The sequence below is a fragment of the Eurosta solidaginis genome, chromosome 5, assembly GCF_040869045.1.
Source record: "Eurosta solidaginis isolate ZX-2024a chromosome 5, ASM4086904v1, whole genome shotgun sequence".
NCBI classification, from domain to species: domain Eukaryota; kingdom Metazoa; phylum Arthropoda; class Insecta; order Diptera; family Tephritidae; genus Eurosta; species Eurosta solidaginis.
Window position 1 is genome coordinate 76,668,610 of NC_090323.1, and position 20,371 is coordinate 76,688,980.

Consider the following 20,371-nt stretch of genomic DNA (forward strand, 5'->3'; position numbering starts at 1 on the left):
ATTAAATCAGCCCTTGCCGACATGCGTTTTAAATGATGACATTGTATCGAGTCCTAGAGAAGTACAAAAAACCTTTCCGTTCTATCGTACAATATAGCTAATTTGAATAGCAAATTTAAATTTGGTGATGCATTTACTAACATTCAAAGTTTTGATATATTCTTTTTATTTGAAACGCATGCTTTGGCTGAGGATAGATCGAAGTTCTTTCACCTTTTTAAAGAGTACCAGCTGCACTGGATAGATGCAACGAAAGCATATAAAGCTGGTCGTGCTAGCGGTGGTTGCTTGTTTGGCTTTAAAAAATGCATCGAATCGCGCTATAGTCTAAAACTTATTACAAAACATGGTTGCACATATTTGTCTGTATGCTTAAATGACGTCGTCTTCTGTTTTTTACCGCAATATTTGAACTGTACGCGCTGGAATGCTGATTTTGAAACTCTCCAGCATTTCCTTGACAATCTTAGACTGAGCTTATTTTACGTTGTTGGCGATCTCAATGCCAGCATGGGTTCATCACAGGTAGTGCAAAAAGATACGATATCTGCATTTGCGAGTGTGCGTGACACACGCACACCAAAGATTCGGTAGTAGATAATAAAGGCAGACGAATACTTAGTTTGGCTGAAGACTTGGGTTGGGTTATTTTAAACGGAAGGGTTGATGGTGATCTGAGTGGTGAATTTACTTTTTGCGGTGGAGTTGGCCGCACAGTGATTATGTTATCTGCTCTTTTGATTTGTTTGGTCTAACTGATGGATTTTATGTAAAATCTAAATGCTTCTCCGGCCACATGCCTATTGTTATTAATTTCAACGGTCGTCCGTGTAGTGCCGACTCCGATGAACATGTACTTTCTCCCAGACTTTCATGGAAACCGCATATCGCGAATAAATTCCTGGAGCTCATTACTAGGTCCACCAATAGCGAATATATATACTCTGAGGCCCCTATTGATGAAAAAGTGTCTATAAGCACTGAACAAATTAAAACGGCGGCACACCATTCCAAAGGAACGTGTCTTTTCTCACCGAAAAATGCGTGGTTTGATAGCCAGTGCTCAAACTTACGCAATAAGTTAATAAACGCTTTAAATATGCTGAGAAGGGGGACTACAGATTGCGATAGGATTAAGTACCTCACTGTTCGTAAAAAATATATCAAGCTCTGTAACAGGGAGAAATTGGAGTGGCGATGTAAGGAAATTGAACAGCTTAATAGCATTAGGAATTCAAGTGACTGGTGGCAGTTTGCAAACTCACTTAAAAAGGTTCGTTGTAAAGTAAGTTGTAAACCCAAGATCCGTGACTTCTATCTTCATTTCAAAGATCTCATATATCGAAATAATATTGATTTGTGCGTACACTGGGCAATACCCCAGCTTTCTGACCCCTTCCTTAATGCTCCTTTTGATTGCAGGGAACTTCAATTGGTTATTGATGGTACCAAATGCAAAAAAACCCCTGGACAGGATGTCGTATGTTATGAATTTTAAAAGTTTGCGCCCCAATGTTTCCTCAATGAACTGCTGGCGCGTCTAAATTTTATTTATTTGAGAAAGCAGATTCCTTCCTCTTTCAGTTCCTCCATCTTGATTGCCCTCTTTAAGAAAGGTGACCCTAACGCTACTACAAATTACAGAGGTCTGCCTCTGCTAGACACTATTTATAAAATATTTTCCGGACTTTTACTTGATCGCATAAATGCTTGGATCGATTGTAACAATATTTTAAGTGAGCCTCAGTCCGGGTTTCGCAGAGGCTATTCGACGATAGACAATATCTTTGTGCTTTCAAGCATTGCCCAACTCAATTTTTCAGGCAATAAAAGAACGTTTGCCTTTTTCGTAGATTTCTCGTGTGCTTTTGATGCGATTCCCCGCAACTTGCTCTTTTATGAACTAGTCTCCTATGGTCTTTCAACTCATATGACTGAAATTTTAAGATTAGTCTACGCTATGGATATTATGAAAAGTACTGCAGCAGAGAAGTAGGCCTTTCCATTCGACTCGCATCATACATATTATTTTAATTTTCTTCTTCAGCATTTTCCATATCCATTTCCTCCATTTAGTTACCATTGTCTTCAATGGTTTGCATGCTTTCAGTACTTCTTCCGATTCTGCTGGCAATATTGTGTAAGATGACACAAACAATGACCATCTTTCCTGCAAACTCAGGCCTCAGTCGCAAATAATTTAAACACGGGAATTTTTCTTTAAGAATACCAAAACTATTTTCAATTATACGCCGTATTTTTTTATGACAACGATTGAAAGCACCTTCAGCAGGGTTATCGGGATTTCGGCGTAATGGTGGTATCAACCAGTTTTTCAGTCCATAGCCACTATCACCCAAAATAACAGCATCCGGAAAAGGTCTCCATCCATTTTCAAATCTTTGACTTACAGCCGTAACACTCTTGAGTCATGAACGCTGCCCGGCCAACTTGCATTTACACTGTAAAATGTGTAGTCTGGACCGCATATCATCATTACATTCAATGAGTGGTTTCCATGCCGATCCACATATACTTCCTCTTGTAATGAAGGCGCATCAATTTTGATGATTGTACCATCAACGCAACCACATACAAAAGGGAATCCAACCATAATAAGAAACTTTTCAGCAATACCACTGACGTCATCGGGCCACCGCACTGTGTTTTGAAATAAAACGTCTATTACAACATCGACAACTCTATGAACGACTCTGCAAAGTGTTGTTTTTGAAACACCATGCATAGCTCCGATACCATGGTACTGGCAACCATTTCCGAGCCAATGTAAGCACAATAGAAGTTGATTTTCAGCCGACAAAGCATGACTGCGCTGTGTTTTGTGCTCTAATTTTTCTCCAACTTTATTTAAAATGAAATCAACTTGTGTTTGGTTTAAACGGAAGCACTCTTTAAAATTAAAGCTTTGTAGTCCCGAAAAATTAATTCGGTCTCTATAATTTCTTCCTATACCCGCGTCTTCACTATCGTCGAACAAAAACTCACGTCTTAACATTTTGAAACACTTCACTAGTAATAACAATGTGAATTTGCAAAGCGATCGTTTACCTAGCAAATTTTTGACAAACTTATCAAAGTTGGCTTTGCAAACATAGAATTTACAGTTTTTGAGGAACGAAAGAGCGCATTTATTTGCAAAGTCTTTGCAAATTACACTTTTCAATATTAGCTTTGCACATTGCACAAGAGAACGTACGTGGAACAGAAATCGAAAAGAGGGTACAAACACTGCAAAGACTTTTCAAATTACACTTATCAACTTCAGCTTACAACTGATCAAATTTTACACTTCCGAGGAACACAAAGTTTTGCAAATTGACGAAAAATTTGCAAAGTGCAAAGTCAAAAGTTGATAAGTTGTTTTGTGGAATAGGGCCCTGGTCTTCCTTGCGGAAACACCTGAACAGCTAAAGGAAATAATAAACTCCCTTTACAACTATTGCGGTCAATGGGCACTAACTGTCAAATTGAACAAGTCAAAAATCATGGTATTTAGGAAAGGATAATAAATGCGGCCAAAAATTGCATCGCGAAGGTATTGGACACAAGCGACATAGTGTTCCATCCAGAAAACAAAAAACGAATTACACATATTTTGAAAATGAATGATTTGCCTCCAGGAATAATATAGACGATGATAAAATCACACAACCAATGCAAAGACCCAAAAAACGTAGAAGTGGACACAAAAATATACAAGTCGATGGTATATATACCCGGTTTTTCGGAAAGATTAAAGGGCTTTGATACATCCAATAAGGACAATATAAAAATAGCACATAAACCGACTCACACAAGGATAAATTCTTCAGCAATATGAAAAGTAGAATAGCAACCATGGACAAGAATAACGTAAGGTACAGGATTCCATGTGCTGGCGACGGAAACACGAAATGTAATAAGGAATATGTCGGGACCAGGAAGAACGAGGATATCGGGACATCGATCGGATATGAAAAATATAATATCAGGAAGGGCACAGAAAACAGCACTCGCAGCCCACTGTGCAGAGAGCGGGCATAAAGCAGATTTTGAAGCTGTTAGAGTATTGAAGCAAGAGCAACATTATAAGAAACGCTTCACGTTAGAGATGCTCCACATAGCAAACGTACCGACAAATAAAGGCTCAATTACAAAATAGACTTTGCAAACTGCTCACACAACTACAGACACGTACTAGATAATTGGAAAAATTAGTTCAAAGCTGCATATCAAACTGGATAAGGATAATGTGTAGATTTAAGCTAACTTACATTGTTGTTGTAGCCCCTAATGACGATATCCGAAGGAAATCGAAATATATTGGGAATAAAAACAAAGTAGTGTTTTATTAAAATTGACCTTGAGCCGGCTAAATAAATGAATACTTTAGAAAACATAAATATATACTACTACTACTAGATATATTGACATCGGATGTACCGATTTTTCTTTACTCGAGATATATTCTACTCTTCTGTACAACACGGTGTTTATGTTGTACAGCTCCAATCCAACTTTTACTTCCCAGGCGTTATTTTGTTTAGGAGTGTCCTGTTTTGGATATTTCAGCTCTTGGTAGAAAATTTTCTACCTAGGCGCTGATGACGGGATTTTCATGAAATCAGCGAATAACTTACTAAACAGATTAACCATCCGAATGGGCTAACTGAAATACCTTTGGTTTTACTTATTAATATACATACATATACAATTATACAATATACGAACATTCTCGGAGCGCTTATAATTTAGAAGTTCGATATGAATCCAAAATATGTGGAAAATATGAGCCTCAGAAATATGATCATGTGGGATTCTTTTATGACTCCAATTTGACAAAATCATGAGCAAACCAAATGTTCAGTTAAATGGCATAATCATATTATATTGTTGTCATTTATCTTTACTTATAAGCAACAGTATATATACTTTGATGTAATCGGGTTGTTAAGATCACTAACTTCGAAAATACCGCAAGCTGTCTCTCAATAGTACTTTATTTCATTGCTATACTATTTTTATACTCAGTTGAGCAGAGCTCACAGAGTATATTAACTTTGATTGGATAACGGTTGGTTGTACAGGTATAAAGGAATCGAGATAGATATAGACTTCCATATATCAAAATCATCAGTATCGAAAAAAAATTCGATTGAGCCATGTCCGTCCGTCCGTCCGTTAACACGATAACTTGAGTAAATTTTGAGGTATCTTGATGAAATTTGGTATGTAGGTTCCGGACACTCATCTCAGATCGCTATTTAAAATGAACGATATCGGACTATAACCACGCCCACTTTTTCGATATCGAAAATTTGGAAAAATCGAAAAAGTGCGATAATTCATTAACCAATACGGATGAAGCGATGAAACTTGGTTGGTGAGTTGAACTTATGACGCAGAATAGAAAACTATTAAAATTTTGGACAATGGGCGTGGCACCGCCCACTTTTAAAAGAAGGTAATTTAGAAGTTTTGTAAGCTGTAATTTGGCAGTCGTTGAAGATATCATGATGAAATTTGGCAGGAACGTTACTCTATTACTATATGTATGCTTAATAAAAATTAGCAAAATCGGAGAACGGCCACGCCCACTTTAAAAAAAATTTTTTTTTTTAAGTCAAATTTTAAAAGAAAAGTTAATATCTTTACAGTATATAAGTTAATTATGTCAACATTCAACTCCAGTAATGGTATGCTGCAAAAAAATACAAAAATAAAAGAAAATTTCAAAATGGGCGTGGCTCCGCCCTTTTTCATTTAATTTGTTTGGGATAATTTTAATGCCATAAGTCGAACAAAAATTCACCAATCCTTGTGAAATTTGGTAGAGGCTTAGACTCTAGGACGATAACTGTTTTCTGTGAAAAAGGTTGAAATCGGTTGAAGCCACGCCCAGTTTTTATACACAGTCGTTCTTCCGCTCGGCCGTGAACACGATAACTTGAGCAAAAAGCGATATATATTTACTAAATTCAGTTCACGTACTTATATGAACTCACTTTGTATTGGTGTAAAAAATGGCCGAAATCCGACTATGACCACGCCCACTTTTTCGATATCGAAAATTACGAAAAATGAAAAAAATGCCATAATTATATACCAAATACGAAAAAAGGGATGAAACATGGTAGTTGTATTGGTCTATTGACGCAAAATATAACTTTAGAAAAAATTTTGTAAAATGGGTGTGACACCTTCCATATAAAGTAGAATAAAATGAAAAAGTTCTGCAGGTCGAAATCAAAAGGCCTTGGAATTTTGGCAGGAATACTGTTCGTTGTATTACATATATAAATAAATTAGCGGTACCCGACAGATGATGTTCTGGGTCACCCTGGTCCACATTTTGGTCGATATCTGGAAAACGCCTTCACATATACAACTACCACCACTCCCTTTAAAACCCTCATTAATACCTTTAATTTGATACCCATATCGTACAAACACATTCTAGAGTCACCCCTGGTCCACCTTTATGGCGATATCTCGAAAAGGCGTCCACATATAGAACTAAGGCCCACTCCCTTTTAAAATACTCATTAAGACCTTTCATTTGATACCCATATCGTACAAACAAATTCTAGAGTCACCCCTGGTCCACCTTTATGGCGATATCTCGAAAAGGCGTCCACCTATAGAACTAAGGCCCACGCCCTTTTAAAATACTCATTAACACCTTTCATTTGATACCCATATTGTACAAACGCATTCTAGAGTACCCCTGGTCCATGTTTATGGCGATATCCCGAAAAGGCGTCCACCCATAGAACTAAGGCCCACTCCCCTTTAAAATACTTATTAACACCTTTCGTTTGGTACCCATATTGTACAAACGCATTCTAGAGTACCCCTGGTCCACGTTTATGGCGATATTCCGAAAAGGCGTCCACCTATAGAACTAAGGCCCACTCCCTTTTAAAATACTCATTAACACCTTTCATTTGATACCCATATAGTACAAACAAATTCTAGAGTCACCCCTGGTTCACCTTTATGACGATATTTCGAAAAGGCGTCCACCTATAGAACTAAGGCCCACTCCCTTTTAAAATACTCATTAACACCTTTCATTTGATACCCATATCGTACAAACAAATTCTAGTCCCCCTGGTCCACCTTTATGGCGATATCTCGAAAAGTCGTCCACCTATAGAACTAAGGCCCACGCCCCTTTAAAATACTCATTAACACCTTGCATTTGATACCCATATTGTACAAACGCATTCTAGAGTACCCCTGGTCCACGTTTATGGCGATATTCTGAAAAGGCGTCCACCTATAGAACTAAGGCTCACTCCCTTTTAAAATACTCATTAACACCTTTCATTTGATACCCATATAGTACAAACAAATTCTAGAGACACCCCTGGTTCACCTTTATGGCGATATTTCGAAAAGGCGTCCACCTATAGAACTAAGGCCCACTCCCTTTTAAAATACTCATTAACACCTTTCATTTGATACCCATATCGTACAAACGTATTCTAGAGTCACCCCTGGTCCACTTTTATGGCGATATCTCGAAAAGGTGTCCACCTATAGAACTAAGGCCCACACCCTTTTAAAATACTCATTAACACCTTTCATTTGATACCCATATCGTACAAACGCATTCTAGAATCACCCCTGGTCCACTTTTATGGCGATATCTCGAAAAGGCGTCCACCTATAGAACTAAGACACACGAGCTTTTAAAATACTCATTAGCACCTTTCATTTGATACCCATATCGTACAAACAGATGCTAGAGTCACCCCTGGTCCACCTTTATGGCGATATCTCGAAAAGGCGTCCACCTATAGAACTTAGGCCCACGCCCTTTCAAAATACTCATTAACACCTTTCATTTGATACCCATATCGTACAGACGCATTCTAGAATCACCCCTGGTCTACTTTTATGGCGATATCTCGAAAAAGCGTCCACCTATAGAACTTAGGCCCACGCCCTTTTAAAATACTCATTAAACCCTTTCATTTGATACCCATATCGTACAAACGCATTCTAGAATCACCCCTGGTCCACTTTTATGGCGATATCTCGAAAAGGCGTCCACATATAGAACTAAGGCCCACTCCCTTTTAAAATAATCATTAACACCTTTCATTTGATACCCATATCGTACAAACAGATGCTAGAGTCACCCCTGGTCCACCTTTATGGCGATATCTCGAAAAGGCGTCCACCTATAGAATTTATGCCCACTCCCTTTTAAAATTATAATTAACACATTTCATTTGATACTCATATCGTCCAAACAAATTCTAGAGTCAGGACTGGTCCACCTTTATGGCGATATCCCTAAATGGCGTCCATCTATAGAACTTAGGCCCACGCCCTTTTAAAATACTCATTAGCACCTTTCATTTGATACCCATATCGTACAAACGCATTCTAGAATCACCCCTGGTCCACTTTTATGGCGATATCTCGAAAAGGCGTCCACATATAGAACTAAGGCCCACTCCCTCTTGAAATACTCATTAATACCTTCCATATGATACCAATGTCATACAAACACATTCCAGGGTTACCCTAGGTTTTTTTTACTACATGGTGATTTTCCCTTATTTTGTTTCCACAGCTCTCAACTGAGTATGTAATGTTCGGTTACACCCGAACTTAGCCTTCCTTACTTGTTAAATTGTAACTTCACTTGTTAAAGAACATCAAAAAAACCGGACGTGTTTTAGTTTTTCTTTTTGAATACGACACGCGACAGTGACGGGACTGTATTTTATCCAATAAAAAAAATTACAGAAAAGAAAATCAATAAAAGCTTGCTGCTACTGCCCAAACTGATGTTAACATTGGAATATTTGACGAAATCATCGTCATGATGGTCAAGTCATAATTAACTTTTTTTAAATAGATGCGTTCAACGCAATCTTATGTACACCAATATGATCCCCACAATCACGCACGATGTTGCCCTTGTAAATATAAAAGAACTTCAGGCTTAGCAATTGAAGTTTTTTTCACCTTTTCGCATACAAAATTTCGCGAAGCACTGTCATAAACATTTCACTACAACAAAAATACTTTCTAACATATTTTGTCTTCTACTTCTGTTCCTAAAATGCAGTTTTTCACTGCGAAAAATGTTCTAACGAGTGGGAAAAACAATTGCAATTTGTCGAATTCTTCTTCGTATGCTTTGCTTGTAAAAATAGTCGGAAGATGGCTATGTCAGATGGCACCAGTGTCACTCGATCTACCGTTCTCCATAAAAATACGTACAATCTACTCATCGTGCATAGGATTGTGTTAAACGCATCTATATGAAAAACTGCTTATGTGCCTGGGTTGAAACTACCCTTGCATTCTTTCTCGGAAATTCTTTCCTTCATTTTAGCTCGTCCATTCTGGTTTCTCAAAGCCAATTTTTCTCGCAGGTACACAAGAGCCAAAAATGTCACCTAAAAAGTATGGGGCATATTCATAGTCCTGAGTTAGAGTATGCTTCACTTGGTGCGGCACTAAAAAGATAGAGTACATTTCAGTTCTAAGTATATCATAGTCAGTTTAGTGGCATGCTGTAACGAGAGCCCACTTTAGGCAAAATTCTATTACATTAAAAAAATCTATTACGCAATGTTGTCAAATCACTCGTCTGGACGTTTGCTTGTTGTTACTCATTTCTTGCGCCTGATTGCTAAAAATGCAAAAAGTAAGCAATTTGTTAATAAAAAATGTATTTTAACCTCGTTAATTAACTAAAATTTGTATTTATTACTATAGAACAATAAAAGAGAACAAAACCGGAGTAACCGCGAGAAAAACTGCTTGCGGGAACTAATAAGCTGCCACATAGATGTTATAGAAAATTTACGAAATTTAAAAAAATTGCACTGCTATTTTTCTGTTCGCTGCTTTATATGTATATATACTCATATCTGCTTAGAAGAATGATTCCATTTAAGTATTTTGTAGTAATTAGTTTTATTATTCATTTTATACACAAATCCAAATACAAATACAATAAGAAGTGGTTAGCACCAAATGATAGAACGGTGTTAACATGTAGTATATTTGAAATGTTTAGATTGAATTGCGTTTGTTATTCATATTAGAGAGATGGTTACAATGACTTTATTATGAATTTCACTTCGTCATCATCTTGTTTTTCAAATGCAGGTACTTGAGTTCGAAGCTCGCCGTGCGATGAAGAAGTGAAATTCAGAAACAATAATTTCAAAATCTCTTTCGATTTCCTCAAAGTAAGACATTTTCACTCTTCTTGAATCAAAAATCCAGCTTAAATTACCGAATACACACGTAAATTGAAATTTCATTTCATTTGACAGATTTTAGTAATAGCTTTAGTGACATCTTTTCGCCTCTCTAACTTTAGCGATGGCTCTAACCGATGAATCCGGCTTTTTTGCGACTATGAAAAAGATAAAGTGTACTTTTTATTGAAATATGCTCTAACTTTTTTAGCGCATACTTTGACTTGACTATGAATATGCCCCTATGAGTTTAACGTCTTAAAATATTTTTAGGCGATGGGGTATGACGGGAGATGAAAACGAAGAAATTTTTAAAAGATACTCTTTTTGTTTTCATGTTAAAAATCCTATTAAATTTATTAAAACGATAATCAGTTTGAAATTACCATATATCGCCTTATTTTCAAAGTTTTCTGTTGAAACGGAAGTCTTAATTGCAACAAATAACACTTTTTTCTTTATTAAAAAGGGTTACTTTTAATTTTTACAAGAAGCTTCTTGATTTTATTAAGACGTGTTTCCTCTAAACACTACTAGATAGCATATAATTTGTTTTTTTTTGTAGCGATAGTACCGTTACAAAAACAGTATTAATTCAGTGTTATATTTCTTGTTCTTGCAAATGTAGTTAGCGAAATGCTCAGTGTTTTTCTATTCGTGGGCCAAGCCGGACAAGTGAAGTTTATGATTTTAATGTTTAAATTCAATCGCTGTGAAATTATTTAAATCTTATATGAACATAAATTTTTAAAAGTTTTCATTCAATTTCATATGTATGTATATGCAATTGAAAGTTTTTATATTGAAAAGTGTTAAAAAATCAAAGTGCAAACATTTTCAGTAAGCTTTACAACGCAACAACGCACAAAAATTAAAATGGCGGATATAGACGCGCTCCATAGTGTAGCTGAAACATTGGATTTAATGAAATCATGGAAATTGAATGATGAAATCATGCAAATTTTTAATGAACGCGGCATCATGTATTATCCCGTTTAAAAAAAAAAATTTTAATTGAAGATGTAGAAGCTCTCTTTAACAGTTTGGAAAGCAAATTTTTTCGGCGAGAAAATAAAGTTCAAATCTGGATTGAGGGAGTGGAGAAATCGTTTGGTAAGTTTTTATCTTTAAATAAATATATGATTGCTCTAAATATAGTTTTTTCAGAATATTCCATTAATGTGTGACAGAGATACCGACTCAGGGCATAGTATAATATTGAGTTGGTTGGAAAAAATATCGAACGATTTAGACACCGTGAAATCCAGAGAATCTACACCAATTTCATTGACGTCTGAAAATACGTCATTCAAAGTTTATGATCTTTTGAAATCGACTGTCAGAGGTCAACTTGTGCTTTCTTTTCACCATCAGAAGGGATATATTGATAATAAACATCAAAAGACGCTCACACATTGTATTACAGAAAGCTATATAGCCACCGGCCGGAAGATGAATTACTCAGACATGAAACAATGGGAAAATGCAATATGTCAAATATTCCCAAAGGAAAAACCGGTAATTTAAATAGTTTGTTAAATTTTTTGACTGTGGCTAACATATTTTAGCTTTGTGGAAAACAATTACCTCAATTACTTTTTAACTTTCTTTTAGAAAAATGCAAAGTATGCAATTTTATAGCCCATTAAATTTGAGTATAACGAAGTGATTGTTTTATGATGCTAAAATATTGCGTTTATTTTAGATAATTTATTTTATTTACAGTGCATTTTTTTCAAAAGATGATTGCGTTATCTTTTCAGGAAACTTATTTTTTATATAGAAAAAAAAGGAAAGAGGAATCCCTCCGGCAAACTGTATTCACAGAAAAAACATCGCATGGTTAGAATTACTAGTCTCCATTTGAAAATTATTTATTAATTTAATTCAATTAATTATTATTTTTTGAAATTGCAGAAGAGTTCCTGGAGAAGAAATGTTGGCTAACACACAACTGCACACCGTGGGATCAAGTTAAATCGTATTGGAAAGAAACATCTGTTATGAGGCTAAACAGTGGAAACTCTTTAAAAAAATTGTTGGAGGATTGGCCCAGGTATAGCGACTCCAACGGTTATGAATTAGTAAGTATTTTGATTTAGCTTTCGTTTAAAAATTTAAATAAATTTATTCTTAGGTCGAGATAGATTTCGAAAATATGTATCCAGGCAAATCAAATAAATTATTTTTGAAGCTGGAAAACTTTTATAAAAAAATAATGCCAATCTTGCAGAGTGATGTTAAGGACAAAGCAAGCAGAGAACTGCTGCTCTCTAAAGTTTTAAACACAAATATTTCAAATGGTACATATAAATGTCAGTTTATTTAAATTTTATCTAATCATATACTTTTAACAGATTCTAAATACCTTATAACTATGTTGCTACTGCATTGTATTCTGCAACCACTGCGTCGTAATAGGAATGAAAAACCTACGATTGCTGATGCCCAATACGATTTTATAACTCTGGTTTCAACCTCAAATGACATAATGCCAAGTATTTCTGCACTAATTAAGGATTATGCTGACAAAAAACGGACACTACAGCCTGGTATAATAGCTGTGGACACAGATTTTTCGGATATATCGAAATGTTATTTTGTGACGGCCTCAAATGGAAATGTTTCTCATTTATGAAAGCTGTTGAGTACATTATTAAGTTAAGTCATGTTTTTCAAATTGAATACGCACACAATAGCAAGCAAGTTTGAGCATTTTTGGAGCAATACTTTTTTGAACTAAGGTCTAAAGATTTCCCCTTATTTTCAAGTTTATTAAGTAAATTAGATTTGTCTTAAATAAAAACAGAAAATACTCCAAAATGCCCAAACTTTCTTGCTTCTTGTGTGACCAAAATTTCCTTAGTACAAGCGCTTTTATCAGCCACATCAAAGTTTACCATGGCGTGCCAGATATTTATAAATTAGTATGTAAATTCGAAAGTTGTTATCAAATTTCACTAACATTTATCGTTTTCACAAAAAACATGTAGAAAAACACATAAAGGACCTTAATTTGAAACTAAGTATTGAAATGCCAAAACAAAATGTTGTTGAAGAAAGTGAAATGAATATTGAGCATTCAAGTAAATAACTCAATTGAACAGTTTCGAACATTCAATTTAGATTTAAAAAAATCGATTATCTATTTTCTTCTTAACCTTCATAACAATCCAAATTTTTCAAGAAAAAGTGTTCTTGACATTCAATAACAGAAAATATTACTGCTCCCATATGTAAAGTAATTAAACTTTTGATTGTAAACAATAGTAAGGAACTATTTTTTAAAGAGATAAGGCATTGTATATCTCAGCCTTTTTCGTTTGTTGATACTGAATATAAATTTTTTAAGGAATTGGAAAATATGCAATATTTCAAGCCTCCAAAGAAATATGTTTTAAGCAATGAGTTATCAGTAATAGTTTTGAATAATAATCCTTTAACAGGAACAGAAACAGAAATAACCCTTGTAGATATTTCGTTTCAAATTAAAAAGCTTCTTGAAAGCGACGGTGTCCTAAAAGAAATAATTTCTTGTATGCAAGAAATAGCAAATTCCCACACGTATTCTACTTTTCTGAGTGGAAGTCTTTAGATTAAAGGTTATACCGATGCGACTTGTTAAACAATACCTCTATTCCTATATTTGGACGACTTTGAAATTAATGACCCATTAAGATCGAAATGTGGCCAACAGAAAATTTGTGGTATTTATTATACATTTGCGTCTTTGCCAAAGAGCCAAAGTAGTCGCCTTTCAAATATATTTGTCGCTGGATTTATAAAATCTATAGATCTATATGAAAATGGTATTAATAAAGCCTTAAAGCCACTAATAGAAATATTAAATACATAGCAGACAGATGGTTTGGTCATCGAAGCAGATGGCAAGAGCTTCAAAATATTCATTAAACTTGTGCAAATATTAGGTGACAATTCATATAAAAGAATGAGGCAACAAACACAAAAAAATTGCATTGAGATTTCCGATTCTTTAATAAATAAAAGTAATTACGATACCGATATATCTTTGAATAACTCAAAAGAAACTGGCATAAAAGAAACTTCTATATTTAATTCACTGCTAGACTTTCATGTTGTTGATAACATAGCATGCGACATTATGCATGATTTTTTCAGCGGAGTTTGTAAGTACAACTTTTCAAAAATTTTAAATTAGTTTATTTATGAAAAGAAAATGTTTACTTTAGAGACCTTAAATTACCGAAAACAAATGTTTCAATACGGTGAGTTGGAAATCTGTAACATAAGCCCCCCTATTCATAAAAATCACATAGCAAGTGCAAGTTTTAAAATGAGTGCGAAGCAAATGAAATCGTTTACCCATTTCATACTGCTAATTATAGGTGACCTAGTTGACAAACGATATTGTTTACAAATTTTTAGTTATTTTTATAAAAATTGTTGATATAGTTTTATATCCAAATTTTGACAACAGTATTCTTCTGAACTTACAACTTTTGATAAGAAACATAATGCTTTATATCAAAAACTATTCAAAGAAAACTTAAAACCCAAACATCACAATATGCTTCATTATACTTACTTACTTACTTACTTAATTGGCGCTTAACCGTCTAAACGGTTATGGCCGTCCAACAAGGCGCGCCAGTCGCTTCTTCGCTCCGCCAACCGGCGCCAATTGGTCACACCAAGGCAGTTTAAATCGTTTTCCACCTGGTCCTTCTAACGGAGTGGGGGCCGCCCTCTACCTCTGTTTCCGATAGAAACACTTTCTTGGCCGGTGCATCATCTTTCATTCGCATAATATGGCCAAGCCAGCGCAGCCGCTGCGTTTTAATTCGCTGGACTATGTTGATGTCTGCGTATAGCTCGTACAGCTCATCATTAAATCTTCTTCGGTACTCGCCATCGCCAACGCGTAGAGGTCCAAACCTGGCTAGGCCACTCTGACATAATCGGTTTAAGGGCTAGCCGGGGAGAGATCTCATCAGCAGCGTCTGTACACCTCTAGGTGCGGCTGCAAGCGGGCTCTGTCTTGGAGCAAGCGGCTCGCTATATAAACGTGCAAGTAATATTTTCAACCCCGCTGAGCGGGTTGTGCGCTGGGCTTGGGACCCGCCACGTAAAACCATACCCCAATGAAATATAACAACAAGCCTCGGATAAATACACTTTCTATTGATGACGACCATGGCAAGCTTCATTATACTACAGTTATTAAAAAACTAAATAAAAAATTCATTCAACCTGAATATATAATAAATAATTTGTGTCCTTTGAAAGTAGAAAATAATGCTTATATTTCCTCAATGAATCTGAAAGATTTTCATTTGTACAATCGAACAGATGCTATTGTTTTTAGAGGCCATAATTTTAAAATTGGACAAATTGTCACAATAACTGAAGATATAGTTAAAATAAATGAAATTTGTGACTTTTTAGTAAAAGAACCATATGTTTTTATCGTTGTAAAAAGGCATGTGTATTTGAGTTTTTCCGAAAGATTTCAATCATATCTAATTGGAAGTGACACTCAAGGGTGTAATCATTTTTAACTTTTGATATGAGAGATGGTCCACCAGTTCACTTTTATGTTTTAAATAATGGTATTAAAGTTGTAAGACCAAAACGATATTGGAATGTAAGTTGTAATAAATAATAAGATACAATAAAAAGAACTTTTGTACAAGAAATAAATGATTTGTTTTATTAAAAAAATATTTTTATTCTCATAAAAATGAGAATATATGTATCTCATTAATATTAGGAAATATATTTTTAATGTAGCTTAGACAGGACATTTCTAAATTCTAGTGTATTTCCTATTGATTCAATTAAAAGGGAAAGTCGTTTCATTTTTATATGAATTCTTCTTGATTTTATCGAAACGAAAGTCTTCTCAAATGGCTAATATTTCTTCTTATTTTTAGCAGATTTTCTTACTGATTTAATTAAAAGGTGAAGTCGTTTCATTTTCATGTGAATTCTTCTTAACTTTATCAAAGAGAAAGTCTTCTCCAATCGCTATTGTTTCTTCTTATTTTTAAGCAGATTTTCTTCTCGCTGCTCCATGATAACTTTTTAATTTTATTAAAAAGAAATATCAACTTATAATAAGAAGGGCTTCAGCTTGGCGAAAAACCATAGAGAAACTATGTAAACATTCTTCTAGTTTATAGGGTATTTTATGTGTGCTTTTCGCTCTGTGTACCTTTGATTTTGATTTGTTTGGCCCATTCGTTCCATCAAACTTTGCCCGATCTACTGTTTTGACTTTGGTGGTCTTTGTCGGATCTCCTCCACCAGCACTCGCTTACTCGCAAACTGAAGTTAAGTGGTACATCCTTGTTCTTATAGCGCATAATCCTTCTCTACATATCGATCCTGATGCCATGGTCATCTAAGAAGTCCACTCCCAATATGACTCCATCAACGATCTCTGCCACAACAAATTTGTGTAGAACCATGACATTCCCAATTAAGATTTCACATACCACTTCTCCCTGGACTGGGTTATACTCGTCAGTGACCGTACGTAATCTTGCTCCAGGTAATGGCTTTACTCTCCTGTTGACCAAATCAGATCGAATTAAAGAATGAGATGCGCCCGTATCTACAGTCAGTACACGCGCCTTACCATCCACATTTCCTTTGACTGTAAGACTGCTTGAGTTTCTTCCAATTTGTGAGATAGATATCACAGGACATTCAATAGCTGGAGCAAGCTCTCGATCTTTACATCTGGCTCGCTCTTGCACATCTCCTCCAGCTTTGTACTTAAGACCATCCATGCTGTTGGAACCACTAGAATCAACATCGCAATGACGTGCAATGTGACCTGACTTCCCGCATTTGAAGCATTTGATTACTCTGTCGTCTGCGATCCTTTCAAAGCCTCCAATATTGTGTTCAACCAGTCTGGCCTTTCTACTTCCACATGGCGTGCTTTGAAAGCTGACTTACGCAGAAACGATGCTCTTTCCTGAGTTAGTGCATGTGATACCGTTTCATCAAATGTTGGTTTTGGATTCGCATAAGTAGCGCGTTTCGTTTGGACATCCCGTATTCCATTTATAAAGCTCTGAATGTTAACCCTCGCGGTATATTCCACGGGTGCGTCTGCATTTGCGAGATGAGCCAATCTTTCAACATCCGACGCAAACTCCTGCAAAGTCTCATTCGCTTTTTGGTAACGGTTTTGCAACTCAATCTGGTATATCTGTTTTCTAACGGACACTACAGCCTGGTATAATAGCTGTGGACACAGATTTTTCGGATATATCGAAATGTTATTTTGTGACGGTCTCAAATGGAAATGTTTCTCATTTATGAAAGCTGTTGAGTACATTATTAAGTTAAGTCATGTTTTTCAAATTGAATACGCACACAATAGCAAGCAAGTTTGAGCATTTTTGGAGCAATACTTTTTTGAACTAAGGTCTAAAGATTTCTCCTTAGTTTCAAGTTTATTAAGTAAATTAGATTTGTCTTAAATAAAAAACAGAAAATACTCCAAAATGCCCAAACTTTCTTGCTTCTTGTGTGACCAAAATTTCCTTAGTACAAGCGCTTTTATCAGCCACATCAAAGTTTACCATGGCGTGCCAGATATTTATAAATTAGTATGTAAATTCGAAAGTTGTGATCAAATTTCACTAACATTTATCGTTTTCACAAAAACATGTAGAAAAACACATAAAGGACCTTAATTTGAAACTAAGTATTGAAATACCAAAACAAAATGTTGTTGAAGAAAGTGAAATGAATATTGAGCATTCAAGTAAATAACTCAATTGAACAGTTTCGAACATTCAATTTAGATTTAAAAAAATCGATTATCTATTTTCTTCTTAACCTTCATAACAATCCAAATTTTTCAAGAAAAAGTGTTCTTGACATTCAATAACAGAAAATATTACTGCTCCCATATGTGAAGTAATTAAACTTTTGATTGTAAACAATAGTAAGGAACTATTTTTTAAAGAGATAAGGCATTGTATATCTCAGCCTTTTCCGTTTGTTGATACTGAATATAAATTTTTTAAGGAATTGGAAAATATGCAATATTTCAAGCCTCCAAAGAAATATGTTTTAAGCAATGAGTTATCAGTAATAGTTTTGAATAATAATCCTTTAACAAGAACAGAAACAGAAATAACCCTTGTAGATATTTCGTTTCAAATTAAAAAGCTTCTTGAAAGCGACGGTGTCCTAAAAGAAATAATTTCTTGTATGCAAGAAATAGCAAATTCCCACACGTATTCTACTTTTCTGAGTGGAAGTCTTTAGATTAAAGGTTATACCGATGCGACTTGTTAAACAATACCTCTATTCCTATATTTGGACGACTTTGAAATTAATGACCCATTAAGATCGAAATGTGGCCAACAGAAAATTTGTGGTATTTATTATACATTTGCGTCTTTGCCAAAGAGCCAAAGTAGTCGCCTTTCAAATATATTTGTCGCTGGATTTATAAAATCTATAGATCTATATGAAAATGGTATTAATAAAGCCTTAAAGCCACTAATAGAAATATTAAATACATAGCAGACAGATGGTGTGGTCATCGAAGCAGATGGCAAGAGCTTCAAAATATTCATTAAACTTGTGCAAATATTAGGTGACAATTCATATAAAAGAATGAGGCAACAAACACAAAAAAATTGCATTGAGATTTCCGATTCTTTAATAAATAAAAGTAATTACGATACCGATATATCTTTGAATAACTCAAAAGAAACTGGCATAAAAGAAACTTCTATATTTAATTCACTGCCAGACTTTCATGTTGTTGATAACATAGCATGCGACATTATGCATGATTTTTTCAGCGGAGTTTGTAAGTACAACTTTTCAAAAATTTTAAATTATTTTATTTATGAAAAGAAAATGTTTACTTTAGAGACCTTAAATTACAGAAAACAAATATTTCAATACGGTGAGTTGGAAATCTGTAACATAAGCCCCCCTATTCATAAAAATCACATAGCAAGTGCAAGTTTTAAAATGAGTGCGAAGCAAATGAAATCGTTTACCCATTTCATACTGCTAATTATAGGTGACCTAGTTGACAAACGATATTGGTCACACCAAGGCAGTTTAAATCGTTTTCCACCTGGTCCTTCTAACGGAGTGGGGGCCGCCCTCTACCTCTGTTTCCGATAGAAACACTTTCTTGGCCGGTGCATCATCTTTCATTCGCATAATATGGCCTAGCCAGCGCAGCCGCTGCGTTTTAATTCGCTGCACTATGTTGATGTCTGCGTATAGCTCGTACAGCTCATCATTAAATCTTCTTCGGTACTCGCCATCGCCAACGCGTAGAGGTCCAAACCTGGCTAGGCCACTCTGACATAATCGGTTTAAGGGCTAGCCGGGGAGAGATCTCATCAGCAGCGTCTGTACACCTCTAGGTGCGGCTGCAAGCGGGCTCTGTCTTGGAGCAAGCGGCTCGCTATATAAACGTGCAAGTAATATTTTCACCCCCGCTGAGCGGGTTGTGCGCTGGGCTTGGGACCCGCCACGTAAAACCATACCCCAATGAAATATAACAACAAGCCTCGGATAAATACACTTTCTATTGATGACGACCATGGCAAGCTTCATTATACTACAGTTATTAAAAAACTAAATAAAAAATTCATTCAACCTGAATATATAATAAATAATTTGTGTCCTTTGAAAGTAGAAAATAATGCTTATATTTCCTCAATGAATCTGAAAGATTTTCATTTGTACAATCGAACAGATGCTATTCTTTTTAGAGGCCATAATTTTAAAATTGGACAAATTGTCACAATAACTGAAGATATAGTTAAAATAACTGAAATTTGTGACTTTTTAGTAAAAGAACCATATGTTTTTATCGTTGTAAAAAGGCATGTGTATTTGAGTTTTTCCGAAAGATTTCAATCATATCTAATTGGAAGTGACACTCAAGGGTGTAATCATTTTTAACTTTTGATATGAGAGATGGTCCACCAGTTCACTTTTATGTTTTAAATAATGGTATTAAAGTTGTAAGACCAAAACGATATTGGAATGTAAGTTGTAATAAATAATAAGATACAATAAAAAGAACTTTTGTACAAGAAATAAATGATTTGTTTTATTAAAAAAATATTTTTATTCTCATAAAAATGAGA

The 20,371-nt window shown here is 35.1% G+C and overlaps 3 protein-coding genes across 11 annotated transcripts in view; 2 read left to right on the top strand and 1 right to left on the bottom strand.

Moving 5' to 3' along the window:
- LOC137253063 (protein transport protein Sec24C-like) overlaps nucleotides 1–20,371 on the top strand; it is a 584,014-nt gene that overhangs the window by 155,286 nt on the left and 408,357 nt on the right. The window lies entirely within an intron of this gene.
- The window catches only part of bmm (brummer), a 263,847-nt gene that overhangs the window by 54,777 nt on the left and 188,699 nt on the right, over nucleotides 1–20,371 (bottom strand). The gene's annotated exons all lie outside the window — the stretch shown is intronic.
- LOC137253231 (uncharacterized) lies at nucleotides 10,638–12,953 on the top strand. The gene is made up of 5 exons (XM_067789796.1): nucleotides 10,638–11,756; nucleotides 12,002–12,080; nucleotides 12,156–12,322; nucleotides 12,376–12,541; nucleotides 12,596–12,953. Exons 1-5 carry the CDS (start codon nucleotides 11,418–11,420, stop codon nucleotides 12,874–12,876), a joined length of 1,032 nt encoding a protein of 343 aa, XP_067645897.1. The 5' UTR covers nucleotides 10,638–11,417; the 3' UTR covers nucleotides 12,877–12,953.